A 17368-nucleotide genomic window follows, 5' to 3' on the forward strand; every position below is an offset into this window, starting at 1 on the left:
TAAAATTTCAGTCACACCTATAACTTAAGAACCTGCTTACAAAAAGGCAGGTGGTACAGGGAACGCTTAAACACAGAAATCAGAATCTTTGTGCATTATTGCATTACCAGTAGTTTTGACTTCTAAAAAACAAGCTAGAAATTTGCAAGTTAACAGCTGTTTCACTTCAGGGACAAAGAATAATACAATATTTCAGGTGCAACTAAGCACTGACTCTGGAAAAATTATTGTCCTTTGCTTTTATGCATGCTTTTACAAAGTAAATGGGGAAAAATGATGGGCAGTAAGGACAAACCCTCTTAAATGTGGTTTTATGCATTAACCTCAAAGGTAGAAGTGTTAAGGCATAATCTAATGTTTTTCTCTGCCTGAATGACCATTTCAAAGATTCCAGTGAAATTAAAATAACTCACAAGATTTAGAACATGATGACTTGTACTTTCCCATTCATGGCTGTGAAGGAATTCAACAGTTTCTTACATATTAAAGCTAAGATTTAAAGGTCTTAAATCTTTATCTTTGAGCTGATGGGGTAACAGAAAGGACATAAAAGGATATGGTTGTTTACCTTTACTAGGCTTAGCAATCTTCCTGTAAAGTGATACAAACTATTTGTGTTAAATTCAGTTCAGATTTAAAAGTTTCAGCCTTGAGATACATATTCAGCAAGTAATCTGTTGGCTAAATAATTCACTAAGTGTACTAGGAGGACTAAGGTGATAGATTGATTTTTATCATTAGTAGTTTTTTTTCTGGAAGAGGGGAAGGAGATGACCATGGTATTATATACAAATTTGTAGAAGCCAAGAATAGAGAACTGGCATTGCCTTCAGGAGGGACAGTTGCACGGTACAGTTTGTTCAGTGGAACCACAGTGAAGCAGAGTTCCACCGACATGTTTACTGCAGGTGAGCAGCTGAGTGAATCCTGTAGAAGTAGATTCCTTAAACTACCATGTTTCCTGTAGCCATATATTGCATCCACTGAGAGATGAAACTTTAACATTTAGTGTTCACTGAAAGCAAATAAAAACTTGTAATTCTCTCCTGCTAAACACAGCCACATTCTTGCATGGGATTTTGTACTTCTGCCATTTTCTCTTTTCTTCTAAAGAGCTGGATGGTGAAGGCTCTTAAGTGTCCATTTCAAGAATCTCAGCTCCTAGAGTTTTCAGGGTGGGGAGGGATGTTAGTTTCGGTTTTACATTTTGTGGTTCAAATTGAGGATAGAAAGAAAACTAAATGCCAGTATAAGTTAAAAGTACATGTGGTTCATCTACAGATTGCACATAAAAAATTTCTTCCTGTTTGAGCCATTTTATTTTGTCAACTGAATTTAATATCTGATTTAAGGAAGAAAGGGAAATGTGTATCAAGGCTTCTCGAGTAAGTGTTCACTGACTTCTTAAAAATTCTACAATAGTAAAATGATTTACTGGACATTTGCTGATTATATTGCCTTGCAGTATCATGAATAGACTGCAGATTATTAAAAAAACCTCAACAACAATAACCCACAAAACCAAACAAAACCCCAAAACCAAACATGAACAAAAAGCCCCCCCCCCAAACCAAACCCCAAACAAACAAAAAATCCTAAAACAACTGTTATTCATAAAAAACATTCCATCTTATAATGCTGGAGAGAATTGGAGCAGCCTTGTGGGCTCGGAAGACACACAGAGAGTGTCCAGATTACTGAACTTCTCTGAGGTGGATATAACTTTCCTTCTTACACTAGTGAGCTCTTACTGGAAAGAGGTTTAAGTGTGAATAAATGACAGTAGCTACCAGAGGGTAGCTTGTTTACCTGGATTCAATGAACAGAAAGCAAACTGAGAACAACTTAATACCAAACACTTTATTACTTACGCTTGTTATTTACAGTATTTACATATTGCACGTTCGCTGGAATGTTTTATACATTTATTATATAAAGTAAATTAATGGCAGCTTGTGTTTGTGTACAAAATCCATGCTCCACTGTCCCAAAAAGTATGTCTACTTGGAATTACGTTCCTGTTTGTCATGCAGTTTGTACTCCCAGGGTACAATGTGACCCCAATGCAAGTCTGTTTTAACCAAACTTTTAAAAAAATTGCATAAGCATGAAGGGTGTCAAGTGACCACAACTACCGTGGAGCAGATCTTTAGTAGTTCTAGATATACAAACAAACATTCCTTAAAATTTTAGAATTAAGCAATAGAACATCAATTTTCTTGGTGAAATATTTGTGTTTACATAATTTTTGGCAGCATTACACATCAATTGTAAAGTGTGTTTTTAAGTACAGAGCATTAAGTACTACTGGCAGTTATGCTACTGTAAAGAATGTCAATCTGCAAACTTGATGGCATACAAAATGCATGTTAAAAGAATTATGGGAAGTAGTCTGTCAATCTGCAAAAATAAATCTCTTGTTCACAATGGAATTTGCTAAAAGGTAGTAAGTTCTATTTCCCTGTTGGTTTCCAAGGCACTTCTCTTGGTTCTTGGTGTTTCTTGTCATGGTAATAACATCTGGTGGATTAAAAGAAAGAAGAAAATTGCCTTTCACTATTTTTATATTCACATAGATGTGTTTCAAAATGTGTTTATCATGCTGAAAATAATAAATAAAACTGGGGAATTCCATAATAACTTTTGAAAGATCCAGTAGCGCATTTCTGATTTAGCTCAGTTTGTATCAGCCTGACTGTTAAATTAATGCTTTGTTAATCAAGGCAGAAATTTTGGAAAGCGTCCCTTTTTGTGGTGTTTCATTTTAGGTAGACAGATTAGGAAAATCTAGTTCTACCTTTCAAAAAGTGCTCATAGTTAAGTCTGGCCTGTTCTAATGACTGCAGCTGTGAAGTCAAAAAATTGAATAAACCTCAGGAATAGCATTAACAGATTGCAAAATTCTGTCTAGATGCCTTGGTGTCAGTCAGTTGTTGCTAGGATCTCGGAAGGATTTGATGTATCATTGGGCCCATTTGTGAAGAAACTTGGAATCATATAAACAAGAAACAAATAGAAGTAACTTTCTGAGATTTGGTCATATAAATATAGCTCCTGGAACATGCAAGCACTGAGGCAGCACAAACTGAGCAGGAGCTGCACTGGTTCAATTTGCTGGTGGTTCTAGTAACTCTTCCCAGAATAGTTTCTTGGAATGAAATCAAAACCATTTCTATGATACTGATATCAAAATCACTGATACAAAAGGACAGGTTTCCACATTGCATATGTATGTATATTGTCTATACTCTAGAAATGTTGATTCAGAGGTTGAGCAGTGAAGGTTTTCAGACCCCTGTTCCCCCACACCTTTAAACCATGCTAAGAAAATGTTGTGTAACTGAGTATACATATCTAGAAGTCCATCCTCTCTCCAGTAACTTCTGAGTTTGTTTTCTGCAACCAGATTTTCTAGATGGATGACCACTGAATGCTACAAGTCTGTCCACCCAGTTTCATGTCCTTCTAATCCTGTTATTGTTCTTTTTTAGAAATAAAAAATGTATGATGTCTTTTTAATCTACACAGTCGAAAGCCATTGCTCTTACATGCAAACAGATTCAGTTGAAGCTTGTGTGTCTCACAGCTGTCAAAAGTCCTTGTGGGAGATAAAAACCAGTGGTACTCTGATGCTAGAGTTCTGCTGATGACATTTTTCACAGTTAAAGCTTTCATATTGTCTGTCTGAACGTAGGTAACTCTCCTTCCCATGATCAGTGCGAAGTCTCTGATACTCTGAGTTTCTCTACATATTCTACTGCTTAAGTATAATTCATAATAGAATCATTTGGATGCAAAGTCAGTTGGACTTGACATAATCCATTGGAAATCAAGCTATTGGTGCATACAGAAATACTTGTTAGTAGTATTTAAACATTTAGTTTTGCAATTTTTGAAAGCTGTTAGGAAATGTAATAATGTTACAGAACAGCTTAATGTAATTTATGGGTTTTCTCTGGCTTTGCAGATAGGACAATGACTTTTTTTTTTTTTCCCATCAGTGGAAGCTGATGTAAATTTTTCTTGTCTTGCACTGTCATCTAGCTTATTTTCTGTATGTATGGTCCTCCTGTACCCTATTTAGGCTGTGATGTTTAAAAGTGATGTTTAAAAGAAATTAACATGCTTTTGGTTTGATCAGTGTGTGGCACAACTGACAAGTTAAACACTGAAAATGTAATAAATAATTTTTTCATTACTAGTGGGAATATGCAACTCACTGAGGGTGAAAAACACTGGATAGGATGCTTATACAGACCTGCTTTTGTATGGGTATCTGATCAAAAGCTCTGGATCTTAGATTCCCAGTGCTCAGGTAACTTACAGTTTTCTAAACCCCTGGCATTTTCAGAGACCCTCGAAAAGGCCTCAGATTTTTAGCATTGATAAATCTGCTGTACTTTCTTTTAATTTTTTATTTCACATCATATGGATCAGTCTAGGAAAATTAGACTGGAATTTAGCTGAAGAGTGATAGGTAGTCTTAGTGGAGTTCCTGAACACGATTTGACTACAGCCTCTGTTGAGAACATAGGTAACAATTCCTTTCCCCTCTTTAACTCAATTTTTAGTTCTCCTTTGCTAATGCAAGGAAAAATAAACACAAAAGCCCCCAACCAAACCAACCAACCAAACCATGCAATTGTTCCAATTTTTAAAAGCACAAATGAAAGCTAGTGTAAAGGCATATTACAGCTTTCCAGATTTGTTTCTGGTTATTATCTGTGCATGATTATAAACTCTGTAAGAAAAAGCTAATCTGTATGAGAAGAGTTTAGTGGTTTAAAGATCAATACAAATCTTAAAATACTGTGCCAGTAGGATTTTGTAGCAGAACTTCCATGTGCTTACATCAAAAAATTCTTTCCCGAAGTGTGCACACCCAGGTGGAAGTCTGTGATGTAATCAGAGAGATCCATGCACTGAAGACGATAAAGCTTCTAATGTTCCATCTGGTGTTAGCCACAGACATCCCACAGTAAGCAAAACTACAAATTGCTGCTTAATAAAGTTGGACTATGCCACACTAGTAACTTACACTGGCTGCCTATTTAATGCAAAGCAGTAGTTCTGATAAAAGTCTTCAGTTAGTTACCTTGGAAACTACTTCCTGGCGCCAGACACAGAGGTGACTGAACATGCCCTGAGAAGCTGTATGTGATGGATCAAGCTGTACATTCTAGAAAAAGAGGGTCTGCCTTCACTGAATAATACGCAACTCCCTCATCTTAATTTCGCCTTCACTTCTATGAAAGCGTGTTACATTTCTTGAATGCACTCGATGTTACTCTGAATAAGAAACAGTGTAAGAGAGAAAGCAATCTGTTGTTTCCATTGTAACAAAATACTTGAAGCCAAATTTAAGTACCCAAATGTTAACTTGGTTTAAGAACAGTTTGAAAAATGGTGTATAGGAATGGGATATTCAGTGGGGTACTCTAGTTTTCATGTATATGAAGTTTCTAACTTTAACTTGTATTTTCAGCATTTTTCATATACATTACTAGTATGGACAATACCTCTTGAGGAGTTTACACAGATTTTTCTGAGTTCCAAAGGAAATTTCAGTTATCAGTGGGCTTTTAGCTTATTAGGAATTTTATAAAGAATGTTAGACCTTCGTATGTACAAATATTAATTTTTTGTATCTGCTTCTTAAGGAAGGAAGCAACTAATAGATTTTTTTCATACCCTTTTTACAGTATATAAAACCTCACTTTCTCTGCTTAGCCCAAGATTCCTACTACTTTCACCATTCTTGTATTTATTAGTGCAAAAGTGTTTGTCATTAGTTTTACTTTGTTTATTTGAAATAACTGTAGACGCTTTAAAAAAGGTAAAAAACCCCATAAAACTTGTCCGTATAGAAATTAGAAGAAATCTTCAGAACAGAAGGATGTAATAATATGTGATTAATGCAGTCTTTAGTTTTTGAACTAGTACTCACGGTACAAGGAGGTTTTCAACATATATTATGAGATCAGAATTGGGCTCTAGCAAACACTTAAAGAACAGCTAATGGAAAAGGGAGGGCACCAACAGTAACACCTGCAGTTTTCAAACAAAAGCAGTAAAATCTGTATGACTGTAGCCAAAGTGGCTGTGACAGATGCTGTCAAAGGGGACAGATTTTCAGAGTCATCGCCGTCTGTCACAGGAAATACTCAAGATCTGAATTGGGAACTTTATTCAGGTGAAGACTTCAGGAATTTTGTTCCTGACATTTCTTACCTACTGCAGATATGGACAACATTACAGTTGTGGGATGTATCTGCATAGGGTGGAGCAAAGCAACCATGGAATATGGGAAATCCTAGGAAGCTGACTGAAGAACAGAACAAAAAACAGCATCAAGGACAGGACTTAGCATAGCTGTGTTGACCACAGGAAGGGGTTACAGAATAAAATTAATCAGAAATGATGCTGGTGGCAGCCACGGAATATGGCCTGGGTTGCTGATTGGAAAAAAAAAAAAAAAGGACTACTGAGTGATGTAATATAAATCTGTTGCTCTGGCTTCACTCATGCAATCTCATCAATCTGAAGGGCTGTTACTGGGTCCCTGCATTGCTCCTATCTGTGGGACAGGCAGAATGGGAACGTACACTAAAAAAACAAGAGAAGATGGAGCCCAGTTATGTATGTGTAGGGTAAATGAGAAAAAGTGAAGGCTCCATAAGACATGTTGTACTACAAACACACACATGGGCCCACTCAGGTATGTGTTGTGACAGTCACAGATGTCCAATTCCTGTTTTCACATCTTATTTTCTTGTTTGATCTTAGCTCAGAGTTTCAATGTCTTGTGTGCTTTAAAGCTGTGATAGTCCAAAATGCATTTAGTGTAGAAAGGAAAACAAATCTATTTTTTTTCCTTTAACTTGATCTCTAAACATGGATAGATGTCCACAGATCTGAAAAATCCACCAAAACTACCAGTTTGCCAGGGTAATAGTCCATCTGTAGCCCAGCCCACTTAAAAGCCTCCAATGAAATGAAAATCAGATAATGAGCAAAACAGGAAACCTAATTTGCTTCACACAAATTGAACTGATGCAGTAGAAAAGCTTTGAGGAGAAAAGATGATTAATCTTATGGAGACATTTATGAATCTCAAAGCATATGTGGTAGAGAATAGTCTGTCTTTCTACTAACAGAGGTTGCTTAACAATTCTACCACTACTGATCTGTGTCTGTGTGGAGAATAACAGAAGTGGAGTTGCTATTGACATTGCAACATGCCTGTTAGTTGAGCAAAGGTGGTTTTTGAGAGATGGACAATTTTAAATATTGGACAATTTTAAATATTTAAATATTTAATCCCAACTTGAGATGTGAATTACTTTAGTTCCTGTTCCTTCATATTACAAGTATATGTTTACATGACAGGATGTTAAGATACAGATAAAACTTTCTAAAGAAAGGGAGAAAAGAATTTCCCACTCTGATGTATCCGCTTATTGGTAATAATATTGACCTATTTGCAAAGTTAAACAAATTATATCTCATTTATCCACACTGGATAGAGAGGATGGCTGGTAGCAACCTTTTATGAAATGGAATAGCTCCATGATGTTTTCCTGCAGTCATCTTTTCTTTAGACTAAATAATCCCAATTCCTTTAACTGTTCTCTTAAACTTTTTCTAGGCCTTTGGTAATCCACACTGCTCTTCTTTGGACTCTTTTAAGAAGCACCCATATGTCTTCAAGTGTGGTGCCCTTAATTAAATACAGTATTCCAGAAACAGTGATTATTTCAGATGTTTCATAAACAATTATTTTATTTATAAATTCCAGTATGTTGTTTGACTTTTTTCAAGTGTGACATGGTTGACTTGTTTAATTTGTGATCCAGTACAACCCCTATGCTTTTGACAAAACTATCTCTCTATTCAAAAAATGCCATGGATTCTGGCATTCTGGTAATTCTGAAGCTAAATACTCCTACCTGACTTCATAATTCTGCTCTTTAAATTTTATCCTTGTTTTAAACTATTCAGCTTATTTTCTAAGATTATTTTTAATTTCAAGATTGTACTGTATCATGGTTGCTTCTCCTACACTATTCTAATCCTTAAATATAGTATTCTATCACCCAAGTCATTAATGAAAGTATTGAACAATATCACACCCATAATGAAGCTGTGAGACACTGCTTAATACATTTTTCCAGTTTTGACAGTGAAACGCTAATAACCTACTTGTGTATATTTTTCCAGTCATTTTTATATTTATCTTGATTACATTTCCCTAGCTTGCTTCTGAGAATGCCATGCAAAACAATGTCAATGCTTTAAAAAAATAAACTAAAATGCTTAATATTTATTATTTTTTCTCACTGATTCTCTCCACCATAGAGTTAAAATATCTTGGTTTGACAGCATTCATTACTGACAAGTCCATATGGTCATTAGTCTGAGGTCACATTTTTGTCTCAGGTAAAGGTTGAGGACAGAATGTGACTTAGTCCTTTTGTATTCTTTTGTGACAGTTTCCTAAAAATAGGTCAGTTGGTTGGCTTTTTATTTTGGTGCATGATGAAATTTCCCAAGTATTTGTGGGAAGTAGAGGTACATGTAGGCAAAAAAGGAGGGAATTAACCCATAGACATGAGAGGTGAACAGAATGAAATCCCAGGAAATCCGAGTAGCTTGAAGTTAATTAATCAATGCTACTAATAATACATTTTAATTGAATTACTATAAAAGCACCTGCAGCCTATCTACGTTTATAAAGCTTTCATGTGTATAGCTATGTATATATTAACTCAGACTAAAGAGTACACCATAGATGTACAGCTGCACACATAAAAGGGTGGCTGCTGCTCCTGATACAGGCAATTGTGTACTGAGTCAACTCTTGAAAAATAAGCCACAGCTGTAGAGTTTTGTTCTGTAACAACAAATCACTATCTGCTAACTGTATGCTGCTATAAATAATTCACAGATGATGCACATGGACTTTTATGTAATGACTTCCAGCAGGGGGTACCCTTTCCTTGATGCCAAAATTTGCCAGATTAAGCCAGTTACTTTAAGTTGTGTGAGAGGAGAATACCTTAGCTAAAGGACAGTTGTTATTATACGCCCATAAATTCTCATGGATGAAGCACAACATCCTCTGCTTTGCTATGCAGTGGAATGTCATTACTGCTAAGAAAAAGCTTACCTTTATCCTTCCATGCACATTGGGCTTACTGCCAACCGAGTAAGAAGCCTGGCACATCTTTTATAGTCTGTCATGAAAAAAGAGCATAAATAGATTACCAAAGTAACCAATTTCGCTTTTAAAAATCAACATTGATATCAGTGTCAAATTAGTATTGTAATAAAGTTTAATGAATACCTTAGTTTGCAACAGAATAAAAGTCAACTCCTTAGACTTAGAAATGCAGTGTATAAAAACTGTGTAACTGAAAGCCATGTCTAATAGCACATTAACAGTGCAACTGACTTTTGCACATGTTCCATCTGTAAACAAATAGCATGAATGTGCTTGGAGGCTCTCCAAGTGTTTGTATGTATGAAAATTTATATATCTGTGTCTGTGCTTACATGCAGGATCTAAACATGTGACTGTAGTATCTCCATACTAGAGGAAGAGTAAGTAGTGCTCATCCACCTTTGAAATCCAGCCCTCAACGAACAAGGCTATCAACTTAAGTAATGCCATTCTCCAACAGATTTTCTTCAAATTAGACAAATAACATCTAGCCATAGGAATGTTAAGTCCAACCCAAGTATGTGACCACATCACAAACATTCATAACTGTATCACGTTTCATCTTAAAACTAGTAAAACTGTTTTTTCCCTAGCAGTCCTATTGTTAGTTGTTCATATTTTAGGTACCTTCTTCTTTTTGATGCATTTGTAATAAGGGACAGAACCAATGCAAAACTAAAAAAATAATCAAAAGGGTTTTTTCTTCATTAACATGACAAACTGAAAGCAAGTATTGTGAAAGCTGGTTATGGACAGACAGAAAAGTAAATTACTTTCCAGGTGTCAGTGCTATTACAGTGTACAAAGTACTAGAAAGTATGCCAACAAAATTCTTTTGTACTGGCTACCACCATGTTGCAGCCTCATAGATGCTTTTAATTTCTTTCTTGTTTAGCCTTTGAATTTCTACACAGAATGAACAGTATTATTTGAAGTCAGGATATTATCAAAAAGTAACATCATTCTGTGCATGAAGAATTAAAGTAGGCTGTCTATGTCATTTTCCTAGAAGAAAGTTACTTCAAAAGATGCTAGTCAGCCCAGTCCAGTAACTGATGTTGATTTTCGTTAGGCATAATTTCATTAATGAGTAACTACATCTAATGTTTCCTAGAGATGCAATGTTAACAATCTCTAACTCACAGCATAGTTATGCTATAATTGCCATTCATACAAATTATCCTCCATTATCCAGACATGATATTGGTGGGTATGTCACTTGTCAGAAGGAAAAGGCTAATTTAGACTTTATGACCAACTAGTTTATAGCTTCACAGCTTGGAGCTGTGCTGAGCCAAATGATGTTTGTATTGTGATCCTTATGAAAAAGGTAATATGACCATTTGCTTGTTCAAAACAGACAAGTTATGAACAACTTATATCTCCACCCACATAAACAGAATGTGATCTGGCTAGCTATCATCTATAAATCCCTATCTTTCCAAGGCATTCCTAATCTGAAGCCTTACGAACAGGGGAAAAGTCCACAATTCTTACCAAATATGCCTTTAAAGTATATTGGGCTAAATTATTTATTAATACTTGAAACTTGGAATCTGTAACTCTTGTTTCTATTCCCAGCTCTGTTACTGACCCAACTGGTTGACCTCAGACAAGTAAAATAAAGTGTGCTTCCATTCTGAAAAGGCTGTACTAAAATAGCATCTGCTTACTCAACAGGTCCACCTCAGTATGAACCTAGAGTCACATCTACTGACTGATAAATGTCAGTAGATTTGATTGTCTCTGTGCTGCCAACAGTGAAGAGATATCATAAACTGCATTTTCTTATTTGTGTTCATCAGCACTTTTTTTTTCCTAAGCCTTAGGAAATTATATTTTTGTAATTCACGGAACACAAGTGTTGCAAAGATTCATTGTCACCATCACTGATAGATTGGTAGCTGAATAGTCAAAATAGAAAATATCTACAAAATATGTTCTAGATAAATAATCAATGAAAAGGAAATAATCCCACCTGGATTTCTGATCCTATATTTAATTTGCAGCACTAGAAAGTAAATATGAGATGTTTCTGAGAGGAGTCATGTTCCTGTGAAAAGCAAACACTTGATTTGGAACCCAGGAGACATATACTTCAGTACCTAAGGACACAGTGTTTACAGCCATTGTACACAATGTATTTTCAGTGAAAAGGTTTTGTTTCCATTTTCCTCTCTGTAATGCTGATGCTGTACTGTAATACTGTAAAGAATACTCAGTATATTTTAGAGCACTCAAAACTCTTCATTGCAAGGAATGAGTTCTGACATTGTATCACTACTGGTACCTGATAGAGCTATTAAATTTGAGTTTCCTTTTGTTTTAGGGAAGTTTCTCGTTTTGTCACTTACATGCTGGGATGGTGCAGTCCCTTGTATTGTGATAAAGCCGATGAAAATGTTTACTACATTTTGGGCTAAAGTAGAGTGGACCTGAAATATAAAGAAATAATAAGTTATGAATTAGCACAGGTCACAGAAAGAGTAGTGCAGCTTACGGTATGTACTTGAAATGATGGATACCAATGCAAAATTAAAACATACCTGTTAAATGCTTTAAGAACTTGTCTTTCATCCTCAGATCTCTAGGAACTATTTCTGTTGGACAGAAAAAAGAATAGTCACTCTACTGCACTGGAACTCTGCTTGCCAAGCATAGTATGAGGGCAGGGAATGTTCTGTCCAGCAAACATCACCACTATGTCTTGACAGGTACACAGAGGTCAAAAGCCCTTTGCATACAGTAGGCCACATTTCAAGCACTTGTAGGACTTGTAGGACAAGTACATAGGAACCCCTGTAAAATGCTCTATGAAACACATGGTGATGATGAAACAATGTCTGTTAGATGTGTGGTCATTAATGATGATGGTTATTAACTAAGAGTCAGAGTTTAGCTCTCTATGAATTATATTATCAAGTTGACCTAGATTTAAATTCTTCAAGAAATTTTAGTTCATGGTTGCTCAGAAATAGTGTATTACACTAGTGGTAAAGATCCAAAGATAAACTCAAGTTTTGGGTTGTGTCTTCTAAATCTCTTATGCAAATGTGTCCAGTATACTATCACAGGTATGTTTGTACAAGCACTCTTCTGCTGTAATCATGGAACTGGATTGATCTACTTACAGGAATCTTTTTTTCCTTCCCCTTTAGCAGTAAATAAAATTCACAGGAAATGATTCCAAGCAAATTGCTCTCTTCTGGCTCCCTGTGTTTGTGGTTTACCGCCTTGCGTTTTCTGTTCAGCAGATGGCAAAATGAAACTGGTTTACTGAAATCCATTTTAGCCCTAACCCTCACTTGTGACTTCCTGATTTACAGCTATCTTTGATTGCTTTCCGTTACAAACTCTATGCTGATAGCTTAGCGCTGATTGTGTATGATACACTACATGGTGCTTTATTTATTTGACCATAAATGCCTGAGCAGCCTTTTTCACTCCCCTGGCACCTCTTATCAGATATAAAGTGAGAGAGCATTTCCATCCAGATCTGATTCACTTGTAAGGTTAGACACTTCTCGAAAGTCATTCTTCATTTACTTCTAACTTTAGTCAATGTAAGTAAAATTGACCTTATCCTATTTGACCTAATTATGTCATGAAGAGCATTAAAAACACACATGCTTCACTCAGAAATTTCCCATGGGACCAACTCACTGGGAAAGTGATGCCAAAACTGAAATGAAAGACTCTTAACTAGTAGTTCCTTTTCAGAGTTGCTGGGAATAACTCCATTATAATAACAGAATGAAAAATCCTGCCTAGGAGTCAGTAACAACACTACCAACTAATCTGCTCTGAAGCAGGTTTATTAATCAAATAGATAACTGTTCAGCACAAGCCAGATGTTTCACACCAATATGCTGATGTAGGGTGACCAAAAACTATGCCCATGTTCCAAGGTGAGATTTAGAGTTGTGCAGATCAGGGTTCCTGCTTAGTCTGGCCTCTTTGACTTTTTAACATTTATAAAACAAAATGTTCTCCCTGTGATGATCTTAAGCAGAACAAAATTGTCTTCCTTTGTACATTCATTAATCATCCAGATAGAGAAGCAACATTTTCATGACAACCACCAATAAATGCAAATCACAAGGATATTTGAATATGAATGAGAATGAAGAAAAGGTACAATGAAATTTTATGAGATCAATAAAGACAAAATAAATAGCACACAAACAAAATGAAAGCCACGTTGGGAAAAGGTGAGTAGGCATTTGCTGGAAAATACTCAGTCACTTTCAGTAGGAGGGGTAAGATGAGCAGCAGTAATGCTGTAGGGGCTTGGGAGTGACAGGGAACAGTAAATTAGACATGGCAGCAGGAGAAGCCAAATCAATTTTCAACTGGATGCACAGAGGAACATCATGGAACTAAGCAGTAACTATCCGTCACTGTGTGACTGGTATGACTACTTCTGGACTGCTCATGTAACCTGAACATCTTACAAACCAACCTGGGCTTTCACTGGAGGTTAGAGAAGAGTCGTTTAAATGAACAGAAGTATGACTGCAGGAGTTTCCCAGATTGGTCACAGCCTCTACAGTGGCAGAGGAGTACTGGTTCAGTTCCCTAGTATTTTAAAGGTGCTACCTCTGGAGTACAAAAGGAACAAACAAGTAGGGCGAAAAGTTCAGTGAAGCTGAGCTTCAGGAAAGACTTCTAGACGTGGAGTCTTTAAGGACATACTATAGTCTTGCAGGGGAATTCTTGCTAGGGTCATTTCCAAGAAACACTTAAACCAAGCACATTATAATAAGTGGTAACCTTCCAGGAAAAAGAGCGCTTTCATCTCTTGTTTCTTTGAGCTCATCTCATTTCAGTCTTTTCCCTTATTAATAGGTTTTGTTCAAAGCCACAGGAAGTTGGACTTTCAGTTGAGTACATTATCCAGAGCGTAAAAGACTCTGAGATGTGACTGGAGGTTTTCTATTCTGAATTTGCCATCTGTGTCTGTTTCTGATACCAAAGGGAACCTGCAGTATTTTGAGTGGTGAATTCTTGATATAAAATTAGTAACCTGATGTGCTGTCTCATTCACTAAGGCACTCTAGAGAAAAAGATCTCCTATGTCATGGACTGTGACTTACCAACTCTCTGCTCATCCTGGTATCCTCCGTAGTCAGCCACTTCCCTTCGATCCAAGTTATAGTCATGCTTGGAGAAGTACTGCACCCCACTTTCCTTCTCCAGGTGGTACCTCTTCAGTTCCTGAATGATCTCCATGATCAGATTTAAGAGACTTTGCTTGTCCTTCAAATCTGTGGAGTCAGTTTTCTCTTTGCAATATCCTGCTGAGAGCATTAAAAGTACCAGCCCCAGCAGCCCAGGAGACCTCAGTCCACTCATTGCAGTCCGACCTGAAGAGTGCACGAGGGGATGAAGAGGAAGGATCTGCTGCTGTGGGAGGCCTCCTGTTTCACTGGAAGAGAAAATCGGGAGGGTGGGTCGAAGGTGGGGAGAGTCGTGGGGATGAAACAGGAAACATTACAGGAGGAGAGAGCGGAGACCACTCCGCAGGTTACACAAGGCAGGGGCGCAGACCGCTCCGACAGCCCCGCGCCTGACGGCGGGGGGCTGGCGGGGCGGAGCGGGGCGGAGGGTCCGCTGCTGCCCCCGCTGCCCGCAGCGCCCGCCCCGCGGGCAGAGCCGCCCCAGCGCCCGCCAGGCCTCCCGGAGCCGAGCCCCGCGGGAGGGCGGGTGCACAGCCTGGCAGCGGGGACGGGCTGAGGTGCCCGGCAGGACCCCTCGCCCCGCGAAGCAGATCGGCGTTCCGCCCCGCCTCTCCCCGCCCCGCCCGCGGCCACGGAGCGGAGCAGCGCGGGCGAGGGGCCACAACTTTCCCCGAAGTTTGTGCCGGAGAGCCGCGGCAGCTGCGCACCGAGCGGGTCCCCACCCTCGCTGCGGGGCTCGGCGCCCGGGCTGCGGGCAGGAGCGGCGGGACAGGCGGTGCGCGGCTGGGGGGCAGCCGTCCAGGCGCAGGGAGCGGCAGCGCCAGCCTCCCCTTTCTCTGTCCCTTTTCCCGGCTGGGGGAAGGAACGCGGGCGGCCGCGGGGAGCAGCCCGGAGCGGCGGCCAGCGGCATCCCCGGAGCCGCTCTCCTTCGGACGGCTGAGCGCCCCGCGCACACACCGCCCCGCGCTCCCCGCGGCGGCTCTGCCCCGCCAACTCCGGCGGGGTCCGGCGCGGTCCGGCGGGGCCGCTCCCGCCCGCGGGCTGTCACCGGCTCCGCCGTACGCAGCGCTTCGGCCCCGCGGGGCGGGAGGGGTGCGGGCGTGGGGAGGGAAACGGAGGGGAAGGAGATTGCTGGCCCTCCCCGGCCGCTTTACCTGTCTCTCCGTCCCAGAAGCCGAGGTGTCTTCCCCCTGGGAGCCGCTCCCCGGACGGCAGCAGCCCGCGAGTGGTGGGGAGTCCAAGTATTCCGCGGCTGGCCCGCCCGCCCCCCTCCCGTCCCTGCGCTCCCGTTGTATCCACAAACTACTCCATCGCCGCCAGCCCCAGCGCAGCCGCTTATATAGGCTATAGGATGGACATGAGACGGCAGATAGTATCGACTTGGAAGTGGGTGGAAAACAATAAAAGTCCACTTGGCAACCTCGGGAGCGTCGCTGCTCGCACAAGCCCCCCCTTCCCGCCCTCTCTCCCCTCCCGCCCCGGTCCCCCCCGTCCCTCCCCCTGCTCGGCTCTCCCGAGCAGGGCTCAGTCACTCCTTCGCCTCTCTCCGACGTAAGGAGACGGTCCCAAGTGTGTGTGTGGAGTGGGAGGGGGCGGCGGCGGGAAGATGGGGACGGGGGGGGCGCCTCGCCCGAGCCTTTAATTAGAAACGCGCTGAGGAGCCTCTGAAATATTGATGTTCCTGGCGCAGCTCCCGTCAGGCAGGTCCCCGGCCCGCGGCCGCAGCCCCGCGGGGGGCGGGCAGGGAAGCCTCCTGTTTACCGGGAACTCCAGGCCCGGCTGCGGCGGGGAAGGGGAGGTGTTGGGGCGGGGGCGAGCTGCCAGAGAAGGGGAAGGCTATTTCTGCTCGCGCCGGCCGGGAAGCCCGCGGAGAGGCGGCTGGAGCGGAGCTGAGTGGAAGGAGTGAACAGGCGTGCCGCCTCTCTCGCCCATTCTTGGCACGGGCGGTCCCGGGTGGCGAGGCGGCTTCCTGGGCTCCCGGCGCGGCGCTGCTTGGAAGCGCTCCCAGCGGGGCCGGGGGAGGAGGAGGAGAAGGAGAACGAAGGCACTGCCACCGGCGGGAGCGCCCTGTCCGCTCCTGCAGCCACCGGCACCTCGGCAGAGGTGACGAGCAAGCGGCGAGCGCTGAGCCCGGTCCTGCGAGACCCCTCCCCAGAACACACACACACGCGGCCGCCCTGCCCGCGGAGCCCCTCGGGGCGTGGGGGGGGGGGGGGGGGGGGGGAGGCTGAAACACGATCCGGTTGAACTTTCCCTGTTTACTTTGATTGTGTGGATAAACCTCTCCCTTGGCAGCCGAAACGGGCAAACGCGGAGCTGGACCGCGTGTTGGGCGCGCTTCCCAAGCCCAGGGAGGCGGCGGACGGGAGCGGGCGGCGCTCGGGGCTGGGGCCGCCCGCAGGTACCGCGCCGGTCCCCTCAGGCAGCGGCCACAGCGGCCCCCAGCGGCCCCAACCCGCCCGAGCGCTTCGCGGCCGCCGCCAGGCGGCGCTGGGGGCCCCGCCGTGAGGGACGGACGGGCTGGGTCGGGAGGGACCCCAAAGACCATCCAGTTCCAACCCCCCGCCGTGGGCAGGAACGCCTTCCGACAGACCGGGTTGCTCCAAGCCCCGTCCAACTTGCCCTTGAACATTTCCAGAGACGGGGCATTCGCAACTTCGCCCACTGTATGTGTCTTAACTGCATGCAGTTGTGTTCCCCAACTGGTTTATTATTTTTACCTGTATTAATCGATTTATCTTCAAAAACAGCATACAAATGGCACATATGTCTGTGACAGCATGGGCTGAGATTTTTGTAGTAACAGTGAAGGTACAAAACCATTAATAAAATACCTGGAAAAATACACACCACATGATGAAGAAAAAGACCCAGAGGCAAGACTGAGCAAGACAGCTTTGTCAAGAGTCCAGAATCCTACCTCCTCTTGGCTTCATGGTTTGTTTCCAGACAACTTAAGGATCAG

The 17368-nt window shown here is 41.6% G+C and overlaps 1 protein-coding gene across 1 annotated transcript; it reads right to left on the bottom strand.

Moving 5' to 3' along the window:
• Positions 1–1845: 1845 nt before the first annotated feature.
• Positions 1846–15848, bottom strand: ALKAL2 (ALK and LTK ligand 2). Its single transcript, XM_064650433.1, has 6 exons — positions 15558–15848; positions 14320–14651; positions 11770–11823; positions 11578–11658; positions 9170–9236; positions 1846–2520 (listed from the first exon to the last, which is right to left on the bottom strand). The coding sequence occupies exons 2-5, from the start codon at positions 14576–14578 to the stop codon at positions 9172–9174; spliced, it is 459 nt and encodes a 152-aa protein (XP_064506503.1). The 5' UTR covers positions 14579–14651; positions 15558–15848; the 3' UTR covers positions 1846–2520; positions 9170–9171.
• Between the last annotated feature and the right edge of the window lie 1520 nt (positions 15849–17368).

Source organism: Pseudopipra pipra, chromosome 3 (assembly GCF_036250125.1).
Source record: "Pseudopipra pipra isolate bDixPip1 chromosome 3, bDixPip1.hap1, whole genome shotgun sequence".
NCBI classification, from domain to species: Eukaryota; Metazoa; Chordata; class Aves; order Passeriformes; family Pipridae; genus Pseudopipra; species Pseudopipra pipra.

Bases quoted from the DNA above. Each gene is read 5' to 3' on its own strand.
- ALKAL2 (XM_064650433.1), bottom strand. From the start codon at position 14,578: ATGAGTGGACTGAGGTCTCCTGGGCTGCTGGGGCTGGTACTTTTAATG. The intron at 11,659-11,769 runs GTATGTTTTAAT...TTTATATTTCAG, and splicing joins GTTCTTAAAGCATTTAACAG to GTCCACTCTACTTTAGCCCA. The intron at 9,237-11,577 runs GTAAGTGACAAA...TTTTCATGACAG, and splicing joins GGACTGCACCATCCCAGCAT to ACTATAAAAGATGTGCCAGG.